Here is a 22,879-nt window from a genome sequence, read left to right as displayed (position 1 = left end):
ATGTCTTGGTATCCCCAATTTTATATTTGTGTGTGTTTTGTTTTAGATTTACATTGGTTCAGAAACACACTGTTGAATTTAATCAGCTAGCAATGGCGAATTCAGAAGGGTCTGAAGCCATGCTGAACAGAGTCATGACGAAAGATAACATAGGAGTGGCTGTACTGCTAGAGCTTCGAAAGGAACTGATTGAAGTATCATGTGAGTGACCTTTTCACTTCCTATAAAATCTGGCCTCCAAAATGGAATAGACGACACAAAATGTTTCATATTAATACTCTTGTCTAATGCCTGAAGAAATTCAGAATTTAAATCTTTTCTAAAATCTCATCCATTTTTCTCTACTGCAAAGCTCAAGAAGAGGAAGCATTGCCTAGAAAAGTATTTCAAATCTTAAAAGGCATAAAACAAAGTGTTTTCTGCTCGAGAATTTGTCACATAAAATACTGAAGTAAATATTAGTTAAAATAACTGCTCAGAGAGAAGAATTCTGTACACATAATACAATTTCTTGGCAACATGGATATTTCTGTGTTGACTTCTCTTCCTGACCTGCTTTTAGTCATTATTTTAAAGGTCTTAAGTCTTGGAGAAATGGACCACTTATTTCAGATTAAGTGTATATTTAGAGAGTGATCATCATGGTAAGAACTGAGACTTCGGTCACTTGACGAGCAGCTGGAAATGGGGATATATAATCTGAGGGATAGAAAAGATGAAAGATGGAACTTAGTGACTTTTTAAAATGTTTTTTTAAGAAAAAGGATGTCCGTTTAATTTTGTGATGCTCAGTTTAGGACATCTAGAAAATCAGAAGTTTTAAGGAGCTGGAACTATTTAAAAACCAAGCTGTCCCAAATAGAATGGGCTCGCTTTGTTCAAAGAGTGAATACCCTGTGCTGGAAGTCCTCATCCCAGAGGCCAGATGTCTGTTTCTCAGGTTTGTTGCAGAGGGTAGATCAGTTTTCAGATGGGAGATTTTCAACCAGATTTTAGCGTTCTTTTTTTATTCCCAGGACTCTGAGATATTGCTTGCTTTCAGACCATGTGAGAATATATGGGCTTTGTTTCTTTTCTTTCTATCTGATGTAGCTGGAAAGCCACATCTTGGAACAGAAAAGCAGCTTATTCTCGTGGCTAATGCTCATATGCACTGGGACCCTGAATACTCCGATGTGAAGTTGGTTCAGACGATGATGTTCCTCTCAGAAGTGAAGAATATTATTGATAAAGCCTCGAGAAGTCTCCAGTCCAGTGTATTAGGAGAGTTTGGAACTATTCCACTAGTGTTATGTGCAGATCTTAATTCTTTGCCGGACTCTGGTAAACAAAACAATGCTATCTTACATAGAACACTTGCTGACTTAAAATGTTTTTGTAATATGTTGTTTCTGATAATTCCAAATCTAGTCAAAATGAAAATTCAGTTTATAGTGGCCACTATCAATCAGGTTAAAAATTTTTTGTGTGTGTGGAGTAGGGAGACCATTTTGAAAATGAAATGGTATCATTACCACTTCATTATAAAATGAAATAGTAAATGGTAATGGTATTATCCTCTGGATATTATCCAGATGTTAATCATCTTCAGAAAACACATGGGCATTTATTATTATCCCCATGTTATATGTATTGCAGACTCTGAAAAGGTTATTAAGACAGACTCTGGGATTCCAGCATGTGGTAATATAATCCAGTTTAAATTTGACCATATATCACACAATCTCAAATTTTGGTAGACTTGATTAGAAACATTGTGCACCTCAGTTGGAATTTGAGATTTTTCTGTTTACACAGGTCAGACAGTGGTTTTAACAAAAAAGGATCAAGAATGTTGATATTTAGTCACAGAGTGGAAGAATACAGAAAGCCTTATTCTTAAACTTTTCCATAGATAGTACAGTGAGTAACAGCCATACTTTCTTGGATACTCAAGAGAACTTTTCCTTGAACTTACTTGCATGCATGAATGCATGCATTCACACACATACACACTTGGAGTAGTTAAATTCAGTAGCATATTGCTGCTATCACAATAGATAAAAGATAATGAAACAAAATTTATATTAAAATCTGTTTTGGGGGAAATAAAGGTGGCTAAGATCCATAATTCTTTAGTCTGTCTCATCAAAGCCATCTGGGGATTACTGGAAAGTTCTTTATTTGCTTTTCATCCTCTTTAGCTACAAAATATGTGAGGGGCAAAGAGAGACTCTTGTCGCATGATACAGATCTTAAGACTTATTTCTATGTTGCATTGTAATAACAAAACACATGGAAAAATGTCTAGTTTTGGTAAGTGATTAAATGAAAGTTAAATATTTGCAGAGCCCACCTTATGCCTGTGTGTGTGCTAAGTCACTTCTGTCGTGTCTGACTCTGTGATCCCATGGACTGTATCTGTCCAGGCTCCTCTGTCCATGGGATTCTCCAGGCAAGAATACTAGAGTGGGTTGCCACACTCTCCTCCAGGGTATCTTCGGAACCCAGGGATTGAACTCAGGTCTCCCACATTGCAGATGGATTTTTTACCATCAGAGCCACAAGGGAAGCCCCACCTTATGCTTAGCACACTGGAAAAATAGTGTCCAGAGATGGTGAGATGGCTCTGTCATTCTTTCATAATTCATGTATTCATATGCACAATGAATCCTAATCTTGGTGTTTCATGCTAACCCTGAGCAGAAGCCTACATACTAAGATCTTGATTGTGGTGTTAATTTTTTAAAAAAAACAGGAATAACATGAATTTTAAGAAATAGGGAACTGGTTTAACAAATACTATATGTCAGCCCTGTTGTATTACACAATTATTAAAAAAAATAATTGAGATGACATAAGTTCATGTGGTACAGTAAAGTGTAAAATATTCACTGTGATTAAAACCATGGAAAAAATGTGTTTATACAAGTTTTGGCAAAGGTGGAATATAGTGAAACATTTTAAAAAGTGAGAATATGTGTGATTTAAAACTTTACTCTTGAATTACTGTTTAGTTATGTCTTGCACATTGTATATTATACTTAACAATGCAGAAAGTACATTTATATTCTTTATAGGTGTTGTAGAATATTTGAGCACTGGTGAAGTAGAAACAAATCATAAAGACTTTAAGGAACTGAGATACAATGAAAGTCTTACGAACTTCAGCTGTAATGGGAAAAATGGGACAACCAGTGGAAGGATCACTCATGGCTTCAAGTTAAAGAGTGCCTATGAGAGTGGCCTGATGCCTTACACCAACTACACATGTGATTTTAAGGTGAGTTTCGAGATGAAGAAACATGTAAAACTCCATTTTTTTTTTAAGAGCATTTTATAATTTTGTGATGGCTTTAAATGTTAACACTCAGAATGGAATTAAGCCATCTCAAATTAGCTGACAGCAGTATTCTTATGCAGAATTCCATGTGATTAGAATTCCACCCCTACTTTATAGATATTATTAGAATCATTTCTAGGGTTAGAGATCAGATGAAATAATGATATTAAATCCTGAGTTATCTGTCATCTCTTTAGGGCTTTTTTTAAAATGGGCTCATTACTAACAGCTGGATATGCAGGACCATTGTATTTTATTTGATGTTAGTTTGATGTTCCGTTTCTTCTCTTTCAGTTTAACTGAAACTGTACTATTTGAGAACCAAAATGTAGTTTACTATTAGCTGTTGTAAATTTTCTAATACACATATTGTTTATATGCCTTCTTATACAATTAATGGATTATTACAATATGGAGTTTTTTTCCTAGTAATTCTCCTCATTTTTATTATCTGTGGTTGTTTAGGACTTGTGTTCAACTGTCCTTTTTTGCCATCTTTTGCATTTTTGCTCTCTTAAATCCTAGTTTTCCGTTTCTAACCTGCTGAAAAAATAATCATTCAGGTTAGATTGTCTATTAGAATAGTGTAAGTACTTGTGTTAACTGTTGCTTAATTTTAGAGGGGAGGGTTATTTAGACTCCTTTGAGAAACTTTTGAAAACTAAAAAATTTTTTTATTTGACTTTCGAGGATCTGTAGAACCGTAGATAATGATTTAACACTGGGCAGAGATGAGTATGTATAGTTAAAGAGAGACTAGAGTAGACTGGGCAAAACTAACATGTAAATGATGATAGTAATCAAAGAGGTGGAAAACCATGACAGTATAAGGAACTTAAATGCCAAGGAAAGAAAGCCTTTCTAGGGAAAGAGGAGTGAGTGTTAAGCTTCAGAAAGATTTGCTCAGAGTTGTCTGTAGAGGTGTTCAGAGAAACTAGAATGCAATGAGTTGAAGAGTAACTGAGCAATGAGAGAAAAAACCAGCTACAGATTTTCGTTTCAAGGAGGTTGATGGCAGAAGAGGGGAGGATGATAACCACAAGATGGGAGGGATGAGAGGTGTTTGCTTTCTGACTACTGTTACTGGTAGAAAATTAGGAAGAATTTAGAATGTGCTTAAATACTTTTGGCCAAGAGCATGTAAAGGACAGACTGTTACAGTTACTGGACAGAGAGGAGCAAACTAAGAGTATCCTAGCTGTGTGCCAGATGCTGTGCCTGAGTGCTGTTGAAGGTGTGAAAGGCAAAGATGTGCTGGTGGGAACATAGATCTCAGCCACACAAATGAGTATATAGTTGCACTTAAGGGTGTATATTAGCAAGGGAAAAAATCAGGTGGTAGCTTTAAGTGGATGAGGGTAGGATTCCAGAAGGCCTTGGGAAAGTAATTAAACTTGGCACTTGAAGGTTAAGAAGGATTCAGTCAGGTGACAAGTAGAAGAAAGTGTTCCAGACATGTGTGGAGGCCCTGGAGGAGGACGGAGCTTATCACCTACAGGAAATGTACCTCAGTTCACACCCTGCTTCCCCAAAAAGGGCTAGTACGGCAGTGGAGTAGTGAGCAAGGAAAAGTGTCACAAATTAAGTTAGGAAAAAGAAGCAGAGGCCATATCGTGAAGGATTCTTTAGGTCTCGTTAAAGATTTTGAAACGATCTACATAGGAGGAAGAAGGATTACCATCCCTAAGGTTTCTTCATTCTCAATTTGGGGTCGTTATTTGATCTGTGTAATAACTGCCCTTTTCTACAGCCTAGTAAATTTCTTTGTTTACCAAACACGACTGAGGATATGTCTTGAAAGTTCTCAGTATTTCAGTGTCATTTTATGTGTCTTTTTCTTTTTGCCTTCTGTTTTTCAGGGTATAATTGACTACATCTTCTATTCTAAACCTCAGCTGAACACTTTAGGCATCCTGGGACCTCTGGACCACCATTGGCTAGTTGAGAACAATATCAGCGGCTGCCCACACCCACTCATCCCCTCTGACCACTTCTCACTTTTTGCACAACTGGAGCTCTTACTGCCTTTCCTGCCCCAGGTTAATGGCATTCACCTTCCTGGCAGGAGGTAGTCAAGTACCTTCAGAGGATGACCTCAGTTTTACTCATAAACTTGTAAAAATTCTGAATATAGGGGAGTGAGGTATGGCCACTAAGATTTGTTTGTTTGTTTTTTCTTAATGATTTGAGTTTTCAATCTGATCATTTGATAAGGATATAGTATGAAAGCCAGGTGCTAGCAAACAAATTCTGAGCCCAGTATGCTTTATATACTGTTAGACAGGGATTGGTGTGTTTGCACCTATCTTTAATTTGTTGCAAATAATTTTCCTGTTTCTTCTCTCCAATATAATATTTTCATGCCTTGAAATAGGAAACTGAACAGCATATTCTCTTTGCACAGAAATCTGTAGCACTACTTTTTTGAGGCCAGTAATAACATCCAGAGATCATTCTTCCGTACTTTACTCCCTCCTTTTTCAGACTTGTTTGTAAAATATAGAATTTGAATTTAGCCTTTATGATTGTATATGATCCACAGAAGACCTGATTTATGAAATTTTGTACTAAAAAAATCAGATTTGGAAATGATTGTATTGTAATCTAAGGCTAAGGTTTTTTTTACCTGTTTCATGTGTTATAAAGCTTGTAAAAGAAGTTGCAACAGACTTTCTCTGCTGATGATTTGCACTGTTAGGGTTTTGTTAGCCCTTTTGTACTACTTTGTTTTTAAATGGAAAACATTAAATTTAACTCTGTTTAAAGTTTAGGACATTTGCTTGGACTAGAGACAACTTAACCTATGAATTCCTGGATTTTTGCAAAAAACTGTTTACCAGGACAGATAATCTGAGTAGTGAATGATCTGAAGGCATTTATGGACTGAATGTGTAATGGTTGGCGTATGTACATTCTGATATTTTTAAATCCTTAACTTTTTTAAGTTAAAAAATTATGGCTGCTTAGGTACAGCTTCTTAACTCCTTTTTGAGACACTTCTTGTCCTATCTCCACTGTGCCTGCCTGAATTTGTTCCCACCAAGCACTGCCTGTGCATGCAGAGAAAATCTGTGCATCCTCTTTTGTATTTTTTAAATACTGTTTAACATTTGTGAGAGTTTTATGAAAATCCTTTTGTATGAGCTGTGGGTTTTTTCCATTGTGAAGCATTGAATATCACATTTTGGAACGTGTTCACAGGGTGGGGATCCCTGGGTCTTTGTTTGCCAGACCCAAGCACTGCTTTTTGGCGTCATTGCACAGTGCTGTTCATCACCCAGAGTACTACTATCATGTGAATTCTTTTCGTTTTCCATGTATTCCTTAGTTTCCATGTTTTTAAAAAATCATTCCCTTTTTTTAAAAAAGAAAAAAAGTGATTTTCCGTTTATGAAGCAGTATAAAATAAATGAGATGTATTTTCAAAACAGGTCCCTAAGACAATACTTCAGATCATTTTTAAAGTGACCAAGTCATTTTAATATGTCAACCAAGATAAGAGATATTATACCTTGTATTTTGCCTCTAGTGCCATTAGTAGAATAGAGGTTAAAGCCAGCTTTAACTTTGCAAAGTGAACTCCTATATGTTCTGTTCTCATTCATTCATTCTCTCAAAGAACAAGTGAATTCAGAGGGAACTTGGTCTAACTGCTTTTGTTTCAGCTGCAGGCAGGGAAGCAAAAGGACACCATGTATCCAGTGAGCAGTAAGAAGAGAAATTGTTGATTGTTAATAACAGTTTTTATACAGAGAATGAGTCATTTTGGATAATGACTTAAAATTTTATGAAAAATGTTCAGCACTTAAATGTGCTTATTCTAAGAGAAAATAAAATTACACACTGTTTAAGTAAAAGATTCTTTTTTTTTTTTCCTTTAAAAAAAATTCTACAAAAGGTTTTGATCTTGAATCTTTGTCTGGGACCTGGTTTTTCCTTTGAGGTTTGCTTTTTCTTTCTTCCTTTTTTTTTTAAGATTTTGTTGTGATAGTTTTTTATTTTTTGCCTTTTGTTTTACGTTGTGCTGACACCAAACACATCTGGTTTATAATCAGTACATTGGAAAGCTGGTATTATTGATATAGAACCAATGCATAGCTTTCTTTAGGGTTTCTTTTTGGAGTTTTGGTTTTTGTAAAGTGTGAATAAAAGATGTTTACTCATTTTTCCTAAACACTGTGTTGGTAGTGTGCATCATGACAGTTTCCAGCAAAAGCAAGCTGGAGCTGGTTGGACTGATGAGATGAAGGAAACTGCTTGAGCTTTATGGAAGAAGGGGAGAAGCACTTACTCTGTTTTTAATGGAGGATGTATTCTTTTCATAGATGCTGGAACTAGAGTGCACTTGTTAGATGCTAAAGGTTTGAGCTTTACACAAAATATTTTCATCTGTATTTGTTATTGTCTACAAAATATTTTAATTTGGAACCAGCATACTAATAAGATACAATGGCTGGTTATGTCTTGAAATATTTGTTCTTGCCTCTTCTAGGCATACTGCATTCTGTGGGTCAGTTTGAACAGCTTCTCCACCTTATTAGATAGTGGTAAATTGAACCAGGAGTATAGATTTACAACCATAAGCTTCAAAAGAGAAAAAGTGTTTTCAGTCTATAGTGAATAAATGATCATACCAAAATAGACTGAAACTTCGGTTAAGCAAGGTTTGTGTTTTAAATATTTTCTGTGTTCTGGATAATTTCCAGTAACCCGTACTCCCTAAAATGCAGTAAATAAAAAAAAAGAAAAACTAGTAAGTTTTCACAGTATAGGTTTTCTTCAAAAATTCTGTAACAAACATATTTAATGTGGTGTTGCCATAATGTAATTTCAGTGTTCTTATAGGATAAACCCATCTTATGAATATTTTGCAGAAAATTTGGGGTATATTTTCTTTTTAATGATCAGAAACTCACAGGTGCTCAATTCCTTGTACAATCTCTTGAAGTACAGTTTACTGTATTAGTGGCTGATTATTTATGCTTTACGAACTTAAATAATATTCATCAAAATTAACTTATGGCATAATTTTAAGTTGTAGAAATAAATTGTTGATTGCAACTTAACAGTCCTAGAAGATAAGCAGGGAACAACTCCAAGAAATGTTTTCTATTTTACTTGATTTAGTGACAACCAGGAAAACTTGAGTTAGCACTTTGAAACCTAAGGACATGATTAAATTGGGTGGAATGCACTTCTAAAGGTTGAAATTAAAATTTCAAAGCTCTTCTAAGATGTCAAGTTTTCAATAATAAGTTTAAGTTTTTTGTATTCCACTTTTTACTACTTAAACTTACAGAATTTCCATAGTAACTTTTAAGGTTTGGGGGTTATGCTATATAAGTACAAGAACCATCCTGGGCAAAACAACAATTTACAGCAGATTTGTTCTTTTAATGAAACAATAAGAATAACCAGCTGCAGAGAATTCAGAGAACCTTTATGGCAAGTGTTTATCCCCCACTTGTAAACAGTGTTTTAAGATGTTCACTTTGCTCTTTTCGGTTACATAAATTTTAGTAACCGTTCTATTGAAATAGTGTCTAAAATAGAGTATCTAGTCTTTATTCACAGTACATTATATTATGTAATGCACTGGACTAACTTTTGTTTACCATTCATGTAACAAAACCCAGCACGTTATCTGCACTAAACTCAAGGAATGTCCCATTTGCCTAGGCAGCTCTTTAATAAGGGTAATGGGAAACTGAATATGACCTATGGACTGATGGTAACAAGGGCTTTTACTGTTGTTTTCAGTGGAACCTTCATTGTAACTAGCTAGTATTATATTTATATACAGGGTCTCTTTTCTTTACTGATGTATTTTCCTACTCATAGCCAACCAATAAATTCAATTATCTGTTTCAAATATTTTTAAAGTGTAATTTGTATAGCTGTAGTACTGAGGTTTGAGGAGATACATGTTAATCAGCAGACCACCTATTTAAAATTCTGAGTTCTCTGGAACAGAGTTGTAACTCTTTGAAAGGGAAGAGTGAACAGGGCCCGTGATGTGGGTAGATGATGTGAAATTAAGGATCTCCTTATTGCTGTGTTATCCTGTGTAACACATCTTTGCCAAAGATCAGTTTTATATTTAGGCAACTGATGGTCCTTTTGCATTTGGGTTTTTTGTTGTTGTTACCATATACCTCATAGCATAAGAAATGGGCTCGTGTGTCTTTCATCCTTTGGAATGAGCTTGACATATTTTGAATAAATGCTTTTAAATACAGTAGCAAACATTGTATTGGTGGGGTTATACTAATTAATTAAATGTTTTAATTGTTACATGTATATTTTGTTGTATATATAAACTTTTAAAATGTCTGATTTCTCAACTCTTCAGAGCATTACGTCTATTTACTTTTTAGAAACTACTTCTTTAATAAATAAATGTACATTTTTATGTAGATGCTGGGAAAAAAATCCTTTAAAACTACAGCACAATTTAGATAAAATGTTCGCTGAGATGTCCAGTTTTTAAAGCAGGCATTTTCTACATAATCCTTAATATATAATTTTACCTCTCTAACAGAAGAATTTTGCTAGATATGAAGAAAGATCTCTGGGATTACAAGGTGACTGAAGACCAGTTTCTACAGTTACTTTAGCAACATTAACATTTTAAATCAGATGAGTATGGAGATGTCCATTTTCTCATTTTCTTTGAACTGTTCACTTCAAATAACTTGAATCTGTTCAAAAACTATTGAATTATTTTGGCGTGTTCACTATACCAACATGACTGTTAAGTGATCCCAAGAGCTCTTACTGCCAGATACTTTTCAGGCTTACCAGTAAAGTGAGTTTAAACTGTGGGATCTCAGAGCCTGCTTAAATAATTAATTAATTAATTAAAGACTTTTGACTCTCATCGTGTAGCCCTGGTGATTTTGGTATCTCCCCTTCATGGCAATCCTGCTAGTAACTTTTTTTTCCCAAGCTTTGTGTAATTCTTGAAAGTACGGTCCTTGAAAGACATTGAAAAGGGATGCTGGTGTGATCAAATTCAGGCAGAAGAAATCTGCAAAATTGTAGGACTTGCTTTCCTTTTCATATTCATAGTGATGAAGATGTGAGGGGTGTGTGCTCACATTCTGAGCTTTATATGGGAAATAACTTTCTCCCCTCTCCATTAACATGATGCTTCCTAGTGGTGACTTTGAACAGACCTGATGAGTGGGAGAACTGTGTGTACTTGGTCCCTTTTGATGAATCAGTTTTCATTAATCTACTTTTCCTACTATACTGATAAGCGTTACTAGTACTATACTGATCAGTGGGCTTCCCTGGTAGCTAAACGGTGAAGAATCTGCCTGCAGCTCAAGAGACCTGGGTCTGATCCCTGGGTCAGGAAGATCCCCTGGAGAAGGGAATGGCAACCCACTCCAGTATTCTTGCCTGGAGAGTTGCATGGACAGAAGAGCCTTGCAGGCTATAGTCCATGGGGTCGCAAAGAGTCAGACACGACCAAGTGACTAACACATACATACATACTGATCAATACTCATTTAGAATTTCTTCTTTTCAACCCCATGTTTAGATTGGAAATAGAGATTTATCAGACATGTCCTCTGACTTTAGTTGTTCATGGGTCATTATAATCTAGTGTGATATGTGCTAAAGATATACCAGGTATGAAGGGAACAAGTCTCTGTCTACATGGGTCTATAAAGTCTTCCAGAGGTGACTATAAAGCTGGTTTTAAAGGACTAAGAGCTTGTTTACTGTATGACTAATAGCTGTATTAATTAACATGGTGTATTAATATAGTAGGAGCTGTATTAATTAACATGTATTATATTAACATGGTGAGGATCTTTCAGTGGAAAGTGCCCTGGTGTATTATCTGGAACACAGTGGGCATCTTTGAACTTTAAAGCATGTACTAAAGTTTGAATTTCATCCTGTAGATGGTGGTAAAGAGCCACAAAGGGTTTTCAGTGGGAGTAGCATTAGCCAGTTTGTGTTCTAGAAAGGTCCTTCTAGCAGTACCATGCAGGGTGGATTAAAGTGATTACTGTTAGCTGATTTTCTTGTGGTCCATTTGTCAGATGATAAGCTGAGAAGAGATTGCAGGGCAGTAAGAGTAGAAGGGAAATTTGACATATTTAGGAAATGGCATCAGTGAGAAATTTGATTCCTGCTTTCCTTGTGGGAGAAAAGACAGGTAAATGAATTTTGCTCATTCATTCTTTATTCCATTAGAAAAACCCTGACTCAACATCTCTTAGGTCTTTACCACCAAGGCCCTTGTTTTTCAGGCCCTTTACTGGCCTGACAACATTTAGTCAAACTTTTTTTTCTCAAGTTTCATTCTACTTCATTTCCCATTATAATTCATTCAGATTTTAGTCTGCAGAAGAGATCCAGTGTGCCTCTACTAGACAGTTAAGTAATTCTGGAAAATAATAGAAGATAACATTTGATGCTAATTTGATTGTTTTAGCCTATTTCTTCTAGGCTTTTTATGTCCTTGAAAATGCCATATGTATAAAAAGTTTTTTAAATCTAGGTTACTAGATAAGATTATTCTTTAAAAGATACTTCAATAGAGGAACCCTTAAATGGGAGGAATCCAGCCATTCTAAACCCACTTGTTTTCCCTCATGCAATGAATTAGACTGTTCAATATGATACCGTCTAACCACATGGTGTTTGAGCACTTGAAATATGGCTAGTGTGAATGGAGCTGTAAAATGCTTTCTGTTAAGTGAAACTTAATATTTCCCTTTATCTCTTGCACTGTGCTTGTTCATACTACACATAAGCATCACCAGTTGATGTCAAAAAACTGGTTCCATTCTAATTATGATTTACTAACCAAACTAATAAGTGTTCATCTGAATGCTTTATGCAAGCAGCACAAGCCACTGTGCCTATGTGAATCACAGTAATTGAGATACTTATATTCATTTTGATATCATTAAATTATTTTTTCTAGTTCAAAAATAAATATGAACAAATTGCTAAATTTAAAATCAGTTCTACTAATATAGAACAGCTATTACCACAATTGGAAAAGACTGGGAGATATAAATTTTACAGTGAAATATTTATAATAGTAATTTGTGTACCAGAGCAAAAGAAAAACTTTTTATGCAAAAAAATGTAATAAAATGAACAATATTAAGATATATTTTGTTCAGGTGCATATTGGGTTTATTGTTTTAACAGTCAAAAAAGTATGGATGAAATTAATCACCTGAAATCAGAATTAAAAGTCCAACAGAGTAAGAGGATAAGAACTTACATACTTGGCTAGCTAAAAAAGATCTTGTACTTAGGCAAAGAAAAAATTTTTTTGATGGATTTATGGTTTATATTATGGAAATCTTGTTGGAAATTGCAGAAAAGACAGTGTTTTACAAAGATGAAATATATTCAGTTAAGCAGATTACCTATAGACTATAAGACCTTTCTGATAGTATTAAAGATTAGTTAATTCAAAACTGAAAGTATTGGGTTGCCCCAAATGTTTGGGTTTTTCTTTAAGTAATGTTACAGAAAAACCTGAATGAACTAGGCCAACCCAGTAATTTTTTTTAGCTTTAGATGAGCTATGATGTAAAAGACACTGCTCAGTTAACAGTTTGTATGCTTTGTCTTAAAGGAGTTCCAAACGTACCTGAAAAAGGTGAATTCTCAGCCTAAAAAATATCACTTGTGGCATATTTTTGCATCTTTGATATCTGCTGAAGAGTTTTGCTAGATATGAAGAAACAGGTTTCTACCACTACAGAAAGTGTTTCTGCTATGTCAGGTCAAAAATCTGGATTTCTTATGACTTTTTAAATAAGCCTGGATTTCTCTTACTGTTTTGTTTCATCTAGTGATGCTTATTGCAAACAAGTTTTCTGAAATAGACTCTTTGAAGAGCCTCACAATTGTCAAAACTTGATCAGTATATAGGTTCAAACCCAACTGCTATAACCAGTTTGTGATAAAAGACAATTTAATGATCTTGTCTGCCTTAATGCTCACTGGTTGAATTGTTAATTTCTAACAATGATTTTTTATTTTGTTAATCCCAGTTTTGGATTTTATTGCCAAATATCCAGTAATCAAAAGCAAAACATGTCAGTATAATACACATTTTCTTGCCTATATCACAGAGTATATTAGTGAGCCAATACTGAAACTCCAAGGAAAGGAAAAACCTGTCACATTCATAGCCAGGTACAAAAATCTGTGTTGAAGCATGATGATACAGATCAAGAAATGGTGATTGTACATATTTTCTGACATTATTTAAAAATTTTCATTGTAATCAGGCATTTTGTAAATTTGCAACAAAAGCAACCAGAAAAATTTGAAGAATACTGTTGATATTAAATAAGTTTAGAGTTTCTTTACAAATTATGCAAATACCTTTTAAAATTTGATTTAATCTAGAGTTGAAAAGGATTGATACTTAAATAGAAAAGTTACTAATTTGGAGAAAAATTGATAACCTTTTGCTAAAAAGTTAAATAGGTTCTTTTACAAAATATTTGTTGCTGTGGATCCCAAAAGAAGGTCTTAATGACTTTCAACTAGTTGATTCAGTTGTGGGAAAACAAGTATATTTTGAGCAATTTGGATATATGAGTCTACTTTTTCAACTGTAAACTCAATTATGAAATGGAGAGCAAAATTTATAAAAATCAAAGGGTTACACTGGAAAATACTTAACACAAAAAGGAATAAATGAACAGCAACCAAAAAAAGCATGAGATGCTAAAAAAAGTAAAATGGTGGACTTAAGTCCAATAGTGTTAAATGTGAATGGATTGCTTCTATCAAAACAGAAGATCAGACTGGATAAACATGATCCAACTATTTGCTGTGTATAGGAGACATTAGATTTAAAGGTACAAATAGAGTAAAAGGATGGGAAAAGGTATCAGGCAAACAGACTATCAGAAAGTTGGAGTGGCTATACTAACATATAATAGGCTTAAAAACAAAATATGCTATTAGAAATAAAAGGAGGCATTTTATAACAATGAGCAGCACCAATAAGCAACCTCAAACTACAGGAAACAAACTGACAAAATGGAAGGGAATAATGGACAATTCAACAGTGATAGTTGGACACTTTAATTATTGTTGTTAATTAATCACTAAGTTTTGTCAGATTCTTTGTGACCCAATGGACTGTGCCCCACCAAGTTCCTCTGTCCATGGGGTTTTCCAGGCAAGAATACTAGAATGGATTGCCATTTTCTTCTCCAGGGGATCACAGGCAGATTCTTTACCCCTGAGCTACCAGGGAGGCCCAAACACTTTTAATACCCCACTCCCCGGTGGCTCAGATGGTAAAGAATCTGCCTGCAATGTACGAGACCTTGGTTTGATCCCTTGATTGGGAAGATCCCCTGGAGAAGGGAATGGCTACCCACCCACTCAAGTATTCTTGCCTAGAGCATTCCATGGATCACAAAGAGGCAGATACGACTGAGTAACTAACACACTCAATGGATAGAACCAGGGAGACCAACAAACAGCAGACTCTGACAACACTGCAAGGCAACTATATCTAACAGATACTTGTAGAACACGCCACACTAGAATGCACATTGTGCTCGAGAGCATGTGGGACTTCAATATTCCATAGGCTACATCAAAAACAAGCTTCAAAATTTTAAAAGAACTAAAATGAAAAGTATATTCTCCAATCATAATGAAGTTAGATGCTTTGGAAATGTATGGAACTTTGGAAATACATGGAAATTAAACAATACACTCCTAAAAACCAAAGGGTCAAATGAAGAAAGAAATTAGCAACACTTTGAAATAAATGAAAAAGGATAACATACCAAACCTGATGGGATGCAGTCAAAGCTGCATAAAAGGAAATTTGTAGGCATAAAAATCTAGATTAAAGAAAAAATAAGAACCCTAACCTTTCAGTTTAAGACACTGGAAAACAAAGAGCAAAGTAAACCCCAAGCAAGCATAAGAAAGAAACTAATGGTTAGAGCAGGAAATAATGAAATACAGAATAAGAAGACAAATGAGAAAGGAACAAAACAAAATTTGGTTCTTTGGAAAGATCAGCAAAATTGATCAAAGAGCACTCAAATTAGTGAAATCAATAAAGGGGAACATTACTACCAAATTTACAGAACAAAGATTATTATGGAATACTATTGTAAATAAATAACAGACAAATTCCTAGAAAGACACACTATCAAAACTGATTCAAGAAGAAATAGAAAAAGTTGAATAAACTTCAAAAGAGATTGAGTTAATAATGGAAAAAAAGCTATGAAAAGAAAATTTCACACAGATGGCTTCACTGGTGAATTTTAAGAAAAGTAATTCTTCACAAACTCTTCCAAAAATTTGAAGAAGGAACACTTAACTGGTGTGAGGCCAATATTGCCTTAATACCAAAACCAGACAAAACTATCACGAGGAAAGAAAACCACACGCTAACATCACATAGGAATATAGATAACAAAATTCTTAATCTAGCTAAACAACCCAGCAAAATGTTAAAAGATCATACACTACGACAAAATACGATTTACCCCAGGAATGCAAAGTTGGCTTATGATCCCCAGTTAATGTAATAGACTAATGTATGCAAAAATGATTACTATAACAAAGCTAATGGAGGTGATGGAATTCCAGCTAAGCTATTCCAAATCCTAAAAGATGATGCTGCAAAAGAGCTGTATTCAATATGCCAGCAAATTTTGGAAAAGAGCAGTGGCCATAGGACTGGAAAGGGTCACTTTTCATTCCAATCCCAAACAAAGGCAATACCAGCTGCACTTATTACACATGCTAGCAAGATAATGCTCAAAATCCTTCAAGATAGGCTCCAGCAGTATGTGAACAAAGAACTGCCAGATGTACAAGTTGGATTTAGAAAAGGCAGAGGAACCAGAGATCAAATTGCCAACATCTGTTGGATCATAGAAAAAGCAAGGGAATACCTGCCCCCCCAAATCTGCTTCATTAACTATGATAAAGCCTTTGTGTGGTGTTGGAGACTGCGAGTGAAATGACACAAAGACACACACACGAGACGGACAAAGACACAACTCCGGCCGGAGGAAAAAGAACTGCACAAGCAAGCTGCGGTTTACTTTTATATAGCCCCCCTGGGCAGAATTCATGTCTAAGCCTTCTCAGTATAGCGCATGTGCATAAATGTTATCGTACAGCAAAAGAGTGAAATTCCTGCTTATTGCAGAGTCTGTCCAGAGCCCTCTCTTCCTCCTTATCACAGGAAGGGAATGTTCCCTCGTTTGCAAGGGACCATTAAACTCAAGGCTGTGTCCAGATTCCTTGGCAGAACACCTAATTTGCAAGCACGTTCAGCCCGGGCAGAGTCCCGTTTGCAGGCACATCTCCGCTACCTTGTTGTGGCTGCATTAACCCTTCAGTGTGGATCACAACAAACTGGGAAATTCTTAAAAGAGATGGGGATACCAGGCCATCGTGGCTATCTGCCTCCTGAGAAATGTGTATGCATGTCAAGAAACAACAGAACCAGGCATGGAATAATGGACTGATTCAAAATTTGGAAAGGAGTACGTTGAGGCCACATATTGTCACCCTGCTTGTTAACTTATATGCAGAGTACATCATGTGAAGTGCTGAGCTGAATGAATCATAAGCTGGAATCAAGATTGCCAGGAGAAATATCAATTGCAGATGACACCACTCTAATGACAGCAAAGAGGAACTAAGGAACTTCTTGATGAAGGTGAAAAGGATCGTGAAAAAGCTGGCTTAAAACTCATTCAAAAAACAAAGATCATGGCATCTGGTCCCATCACTTCATGGCAAATAGATGGGGAAACAGTAACAGACTTTATTTTCTTGGGCTCCAAAAGTCACTGCAGATGGTGACTGCAGCCATGAAATTAAAAGATGCTTGCTCCTTGGAAAACAAACTATGACAAACTTAGGCAGCATATTAAAAAGCAGAGACATTACTTTGCCAACAAAGGTCCGTCTAGTCAAGGCTGTGGTTTTTCCAGTAGTCATGTATGGATGTGAGTGAGAGTTGGACCATACAGAAGGGTGAGTTTCAAAGGAGTGATGCTTTTGAACTGTGGTGTTGGAGAAGACTCTTGAGAGTCTCTTGGACAACATGGAGATCAAACTAGTCAATACTAAAGGAAATCGATCCTGAATATTCATTAAAAGGACTGATGCTGAAGCTGAAGCTCAAGTACTTTGGCCACCTGATGCAAAGAGCTAAATCACTGGAAAAGACCATGATGCTGATAAAGACTGAGGGTAGGAAGAGAAGGGGGCAATAGAGGCTGAGATAGCTGGACGACCTCACTGACTCAATGGACATGAGTTTGAGCAAACTCTTGGACACAGTGAAAAACAGGGAAACCTAGTATGCTACCGTTAATAGGTTTGCAAACAATTGGGGTCGCAAAGAGTTGGACACGACTGAGCAACTGAACTGAACTGAAGCAGTAAAATACTTAGGAATAAATGTAACAAATGCACAACTTGCACACTGAAAACGAAAACATTGAAAAGAGACGTAATTGAATGGAAAGTCTTTTCACACATTGGCTGTAGTGTTTCGTTTTTCATATTCATCCTTAGTTTACTGTGGAATTTTAGAGGTAACTTCCCTACTGCTTGCCAGTGCCCTCTCATAACCTTTAGGGTTTTGAATGACGTGTTTTGAAAATCTTAATACTGTTAGGATGACAGTACTCCCCAAATTGATCTACAGAGTCATTTCCATCCCTAACAAAATCTTACTGGCTTTTGTTTGTTGCAGAAATTGACAAACTGATCTTAAAAATTCTTACCAAAACCTAAGAGACCCCAACAGCCAATCTTGAAAAAGAACAGATTTGGAAGACTCAAATTTCTTGATGTCAAAACCTATTACAAAGCTACAGTAATCAACACACTGTGATATTGGCATAAGGAACATATATAGATGAGTGGAATTGAATTGAGAGTCTAGAAATAAACTCTTACATTTATGGTCAATTGATTTCAAACAGAGATACCAAGATACCTCAATAGGGAAAAGAATATTGTCTCCAAAAAATGATGCTAGACAACTGAATATCTACAAGTAAAAGAATGAAGTTCGACTTATAACATACACCATATATTTACAATTAACTCAAGACAAATATATAACATTAAATGTAAAGGCTGAAACTACAAAAACTGTTAGGAAAACACAGGTATAAATATTCATGACATTGGACTAAGGTAATAATTAACTTAGATAAGACAACTTTTAAAGCACAAGTCAGTCAGTTCAGTCGCTCAGTCGTGTCCTACTCTTTGCGACCCCATGAATCGCAGCATGCCAGGCCTCCCTGTCCATCACCATCTCCCGGAGTTCACTCAGGCTCACGTCCATCGAGTCCGTGATGCCATCCAGCCATCTCATCCTGGGTCGTCCCCTTCTTCTCCTGCCCCCAATCCCTCCCAGCATCAGAGTCTTTTCCAATGATCAACTCTTCGCATGAGGTGTCCAAAGTACTGGAGCTTCAGCTTCAGCATCATTCCCTCCAAAGAAATCCCAGGGCTGATCTTCAGAATGGACTGGTTGGATCTCCTTGCAGTCCAAGGGACTCTCAAGAGTCTTCTCCAACACCACAGTTCAAACACATCAATTCTTTGGTGCTCAGCCTTCTTCACAGTCAACTCTCACATCCATACATGACCACAGGAAAAACCATAGCCTTGACTAGATGGACCTTAGATGGCAAAGTAATATCTCTGCTTTTGAATATGCTATCTAGGTTGGTCATACTTTTCTTCCAAGGAGTAAGCGTCTTTTAATTTCATGGCTGCAGTCACCATCTGCAGTGATTTTGGAGCCCCAAAAAATAAAGTCTGACACTGTTTCCACTGTTTCCCCATCTATTTCAAGCTGATTTTCAAAAAGGCAGAGGAACCAGAGATCAAATTGCCAACATCCGCTGGATCATGGAAAAAGCAAGAGAGTTCCAGAAAAACATCTATTTCTGCTTTATTGACTATGCCAAAGCCTTTGACTGTGTGGATCACAAGAAACTGTGGAAAATTCTGAAAGAGATGGGAATACCAGACCACCTGACCTGCCTCTTGAGAAATCTGTATGCAGGTGAGGAAGCAACAGTTAGAACTGGATATGGAACAACAAACTGGTTCCAAATAGGAAAAGGAGTACATCAAGGCTATATATTGTCACCCTGCTTATTTAACTTCTATGCAGAGTACATCATGAGAAATGCTGGACTGGAAGAAACACAAGCTGGAATCAAGATTTCTGGGAGAAATATCAATAACCTCAGATATGCAGATGACACCACCCTTATGGCTGAAAGTGAAGAGGAACTAAAAAGCCTCTTGATGAAAGTGGAGAGTGAAAAAGTTGGCTTAAAGCTCAACATTCAGAAAGCACAAGTAACCAAAGACAAAAATAGATAACCTGAACTTAAAAACTTTTGTGCTTCAAGGGAAAAAGTAAGACAACCCATAGAAAAGGAGAAAATATTTGCAAGGCATGTATTTGATGGGTCTCGTCCCCAGAATATATAAAGAACACTTACAGCTCAACAGTGAAAAGACACCTCAATCTAAAAATGGTTGAAGGATTTGAATAAACATTTCTCCAATGTAGAGTGACGTCTAAGGGGGCTGATATAAATGTCCTGAGATTCAGTAGTGGTGATGATTGCACTACTATGAATATTCTAAAACCTCTGAATTTACTTTTTATAGGGTAAATTTTACGGTATATGAATTATCTCAAAAATAATAACATTAAAATTATACAGTATGAGAGTTGTGAGTTAAGTTTTATTTGGGCCAAAATGCAGACTATAACCCAGAGAGAGCACCTCAGAGAGCTCTGAGAAACTGCTCCAAAGAAGCAAGGGGGAAGATCAGTATATATGTGGTCTTTTTTTGCTTTTTGCTTTTTTTTTTTTGAAGAGGGAGTACACGCAATCAGTCACTTTTGTGTGTGTGTGTGTGTGTGTGTGTGTGTGTGTGTGCGTGCACGCAGGTTTCTGCTAGTTATCATGAAGGATTTTAGTGTTTTTCTAGATGTGAGTATCAAGAATTGGGTTCATAAAATCAGCTCCTGAAAGTATCTAACTCTGAAAACTTGTTCTGCCTGTTTTCCCAGACCACAGAGTGCCTCACTTCTGCTCTCTGCAGTGAGCTCCTTACCATGGGGTGTTTGAAAATCAGCAGCTGCAGCAGCTCATGATTTAATCCTTGTAGATGACAAGTGCCAATTTATAGTTGACAGGGTCCCCTCTACTGTAATTTGTGAGGCATTTCATGACCATTTTGTCCCACAGTGCTAGGAAGGCTCATTTCTAGGTCTGGCAAAGATTTCACTAGCTCAATGTGCTGTTACTGAGCTAGGTCTTATCAAAAGTAACCAAAGGACTCAAGACTGTTTTACTAATCTGTTATAGTCCAGGAAAAATTCCCTCTTGTTGTGTCTTCCCATAACTAGAGTAACACTATTGCAATCATTGATCTCATATAAAACTACATATTTTTGTCAGAAGCTCAGTCACACATTTGGTAATGCAAGAAACAGCAATTTAATAAAACAGGTAAAGTACAAATAACATCACTAGCAGTATTATTAAAGTCATAAGTAATAATTAAGTGAAGAACTTCTATTAGGTGCTGCCCAGTATATTCTCAGGTTGTCTAAATTAGTCTATTTTATACCAGTCTTTTTCTTTAGAGGGAATTATATATTGGTCCTGTCCATGAGTTTTCAAGGTGGCATAGTGGTAAAGAATCCACCTCCCAGTGCAGGAGGTGAAAGAGATGTGGGTTCAACCCCTGGGTCAGGAAGATCCCCTGGACTAGGAAATGGCAACTCTCTTCAGTATTCTTGCCTGGAAAATTCCATGAACAGGAGAGTCTGTGGCTTACAGTCCATGGGGTCACAAAGAGTTGGACATGATTGAGTGCACACACACACACACTGTCCATATGGCTCCCAGTCTTGTTTCCTAGTGTTATTGGACTGGTTATCCTTAGCACAATTTCATTATTCCCAAGATAAAGGGGGGGGGGGAGTCTTAAAACTTACGTGAACACAGCTTGATTTTAACCACAAAAATCCATCCCATAATTGTGAGAGGTTTTATTCCTTGGCTGAACTTTTGCTTGCTGTTCAATCAGAGCTTGAGTAACTAGAAGAAAATTCACATCTATAGCCAGGGTCAGAGCAGGTGTTATTAATTGGCCAGGTAAAGTGAAAGTGAAAATAGAGTCGCTCAGTCGTGTCTGACTCTTTGCGACTCCATGGACTATAGCCTGCAACGCTCTTCTGTCCATGGGATTTTCCAGGCAAGAGTACTGGAGTGGGTTGCCATTTCCTTCCCCAGGAGATCTTCCCAACCCAGGGATCAAACCTGGGTCTCCTGCATTGTAGGCAGATGCTTTTACCATCTGAGCCACCAGGGAAGACGGCTAAGAGGATCCCAATCAGTAATAATAAGAATGGTTTGAATAGGACTGAGCTTTGTTTCTTTTAAAACAATTTCCTAAGGGCTGTCCAATCAGAGCCTTGGAGGGGAAAAATCCACCAAAATAACCCCAAAGTATTAGACATAGGTAATTGACCACAAATCCAACAATTGAATTGATTTTTAAAATTAGCATAGGATTTTGTCCATGATAGAAAACATTTAATTTATATGGAAAGGTCTAAGAAGTCAAGAATCCCATGGACAGAGGAGCCTGGTGGGCTATAGTCCACGGGGTCGCAAAGAGTCGGACATGACTGAGTGACTTCACTCAAGAAGTCAAGAAAACATTAGAAGTGATTGTGCAAGTCATGTCCAGCATCTTGGGTACGCTGTCTACATCTGACATCTAGTTTCTGGAGGAAGTACAGTTTCTTCAGTTTGAGCATGGTTTTAAGGTGAGTTTGAGGTTATCAGTCCTTCCTATAGACCAGTCCAGTGCAGGGATCCTGTTGAGGGCCTTTGCATCTGGGTTGTAGTGAGTCTATTAAATGATGCCTTTTCCAATATACATAATTTCCTGGTTGAATGTTGTAGAGCATCTGATCTTCATCCAAAAATTACTAAGATAAGCTTCAGAAATATTTTTTAATGAATCAGTTAAACTTTACATTAATGGAGCATAACAACAAGGAATTATCCAGAAAGTGAATCTTAGTAATACAGACCTCCATTAAATTAGAAATAAGTATTCACTGAAACATCTTTTTCTCTCTAAAATCACCTGCATTTCTACCAAATATATCCAAATTAAAGACTAATATGTTTGTAAAATATGTCCAGTGTCAAAAAACTTGGCCTGATAATTTATATAACTATAATTGATCATACAGGCCTTTTGCTTTCCTGAAACTTTTATGAGGAGTCTCAGACTGAACTTTTAAAATATCACTCAGAGCTAGGAAGCTCATGCCAATGGCTTATCACAGATCCCACCTAACAGATTTAGGTGAATTCCTTCCTTTTCAAGGTCCCCAAAATACATTGAGGGACTTCCCTCGTGTCTCAGTGGTAAAGAATCTGCTTGCCAAGCGGGAGATATGGATTCGATATCTGGATCAGGAAT

The 22,879-nt window shown here is 36.4% G+C and overlaps 1 protein-coding gene and 1 non-coding gene across 4 annotated transcripts in view; one reads left to right on the top strand and one right to left on the bottom strand.

Moving 5' to 3' along the window:
- CNOT6 (CCR4-NOT transcription complex subunit 6) overlaps positions 1-9,593 on the top strand; it is an 89,915-nt gene extending 80,322 nt beyond the window's left edge. For all 3 annotated transcript variants that reach the window (XM_068979339.1, XM_068979338.1, XM_068979340.1), the window contains 4 exons: positions 47-201; positions 1,093-1,323; positions 3,060-3,262; positions 5,182-9,593. In XM_068979339.1, the coding sequence (XP_068835440.1) occupies positions 47-201; positions 1,093-1,323; positions 3,060-3,262; positions 5,182-5,394 (802 nt within the window). In that variant the 3' untranslated portion in view covers positions 5,395-9,593. The remainder of the gene's footprint in view (positions 1-46; positions 202-1,092; positions 1,324-3,059; positions 3,263-5,181) is intronic.
- Positions 9,594-21,678: 12,085 nt separating this feature from the next.
- Positions 21,679-21,751, bottom strand: TRNAC-ACA (transfer RNA cysteine (anticodon ACA)). The gene has a single exon. It is a non-coding gene; the product is annotated as a tRNA-Cys (tRNA).
- Between the last annotated feature and the right edge of the window lie 1,128 nt (positions 21,752-22,879).

The sequence above is a fragment of the Capricornis sumatraensis genome, chromosome 9 (assembly GCF_032405125.1).
Source record: "Capricornis sumatraensis isolate serow.1 chromosome 9, serow.2, whole genome shotgun sequence".
Classification (NCBI taxonomy): domain Eukaryota; kingdom Metazoa; phylum Chordata; class Mammalia; order Artiodactyla; family Bovidae; genus Capricornis; species Capricornis sumatraensis.
Note: the sequence above shows the minus strand (reverse complement) of the source record. Positions and strands in the feature narration are given on the sequence as shown.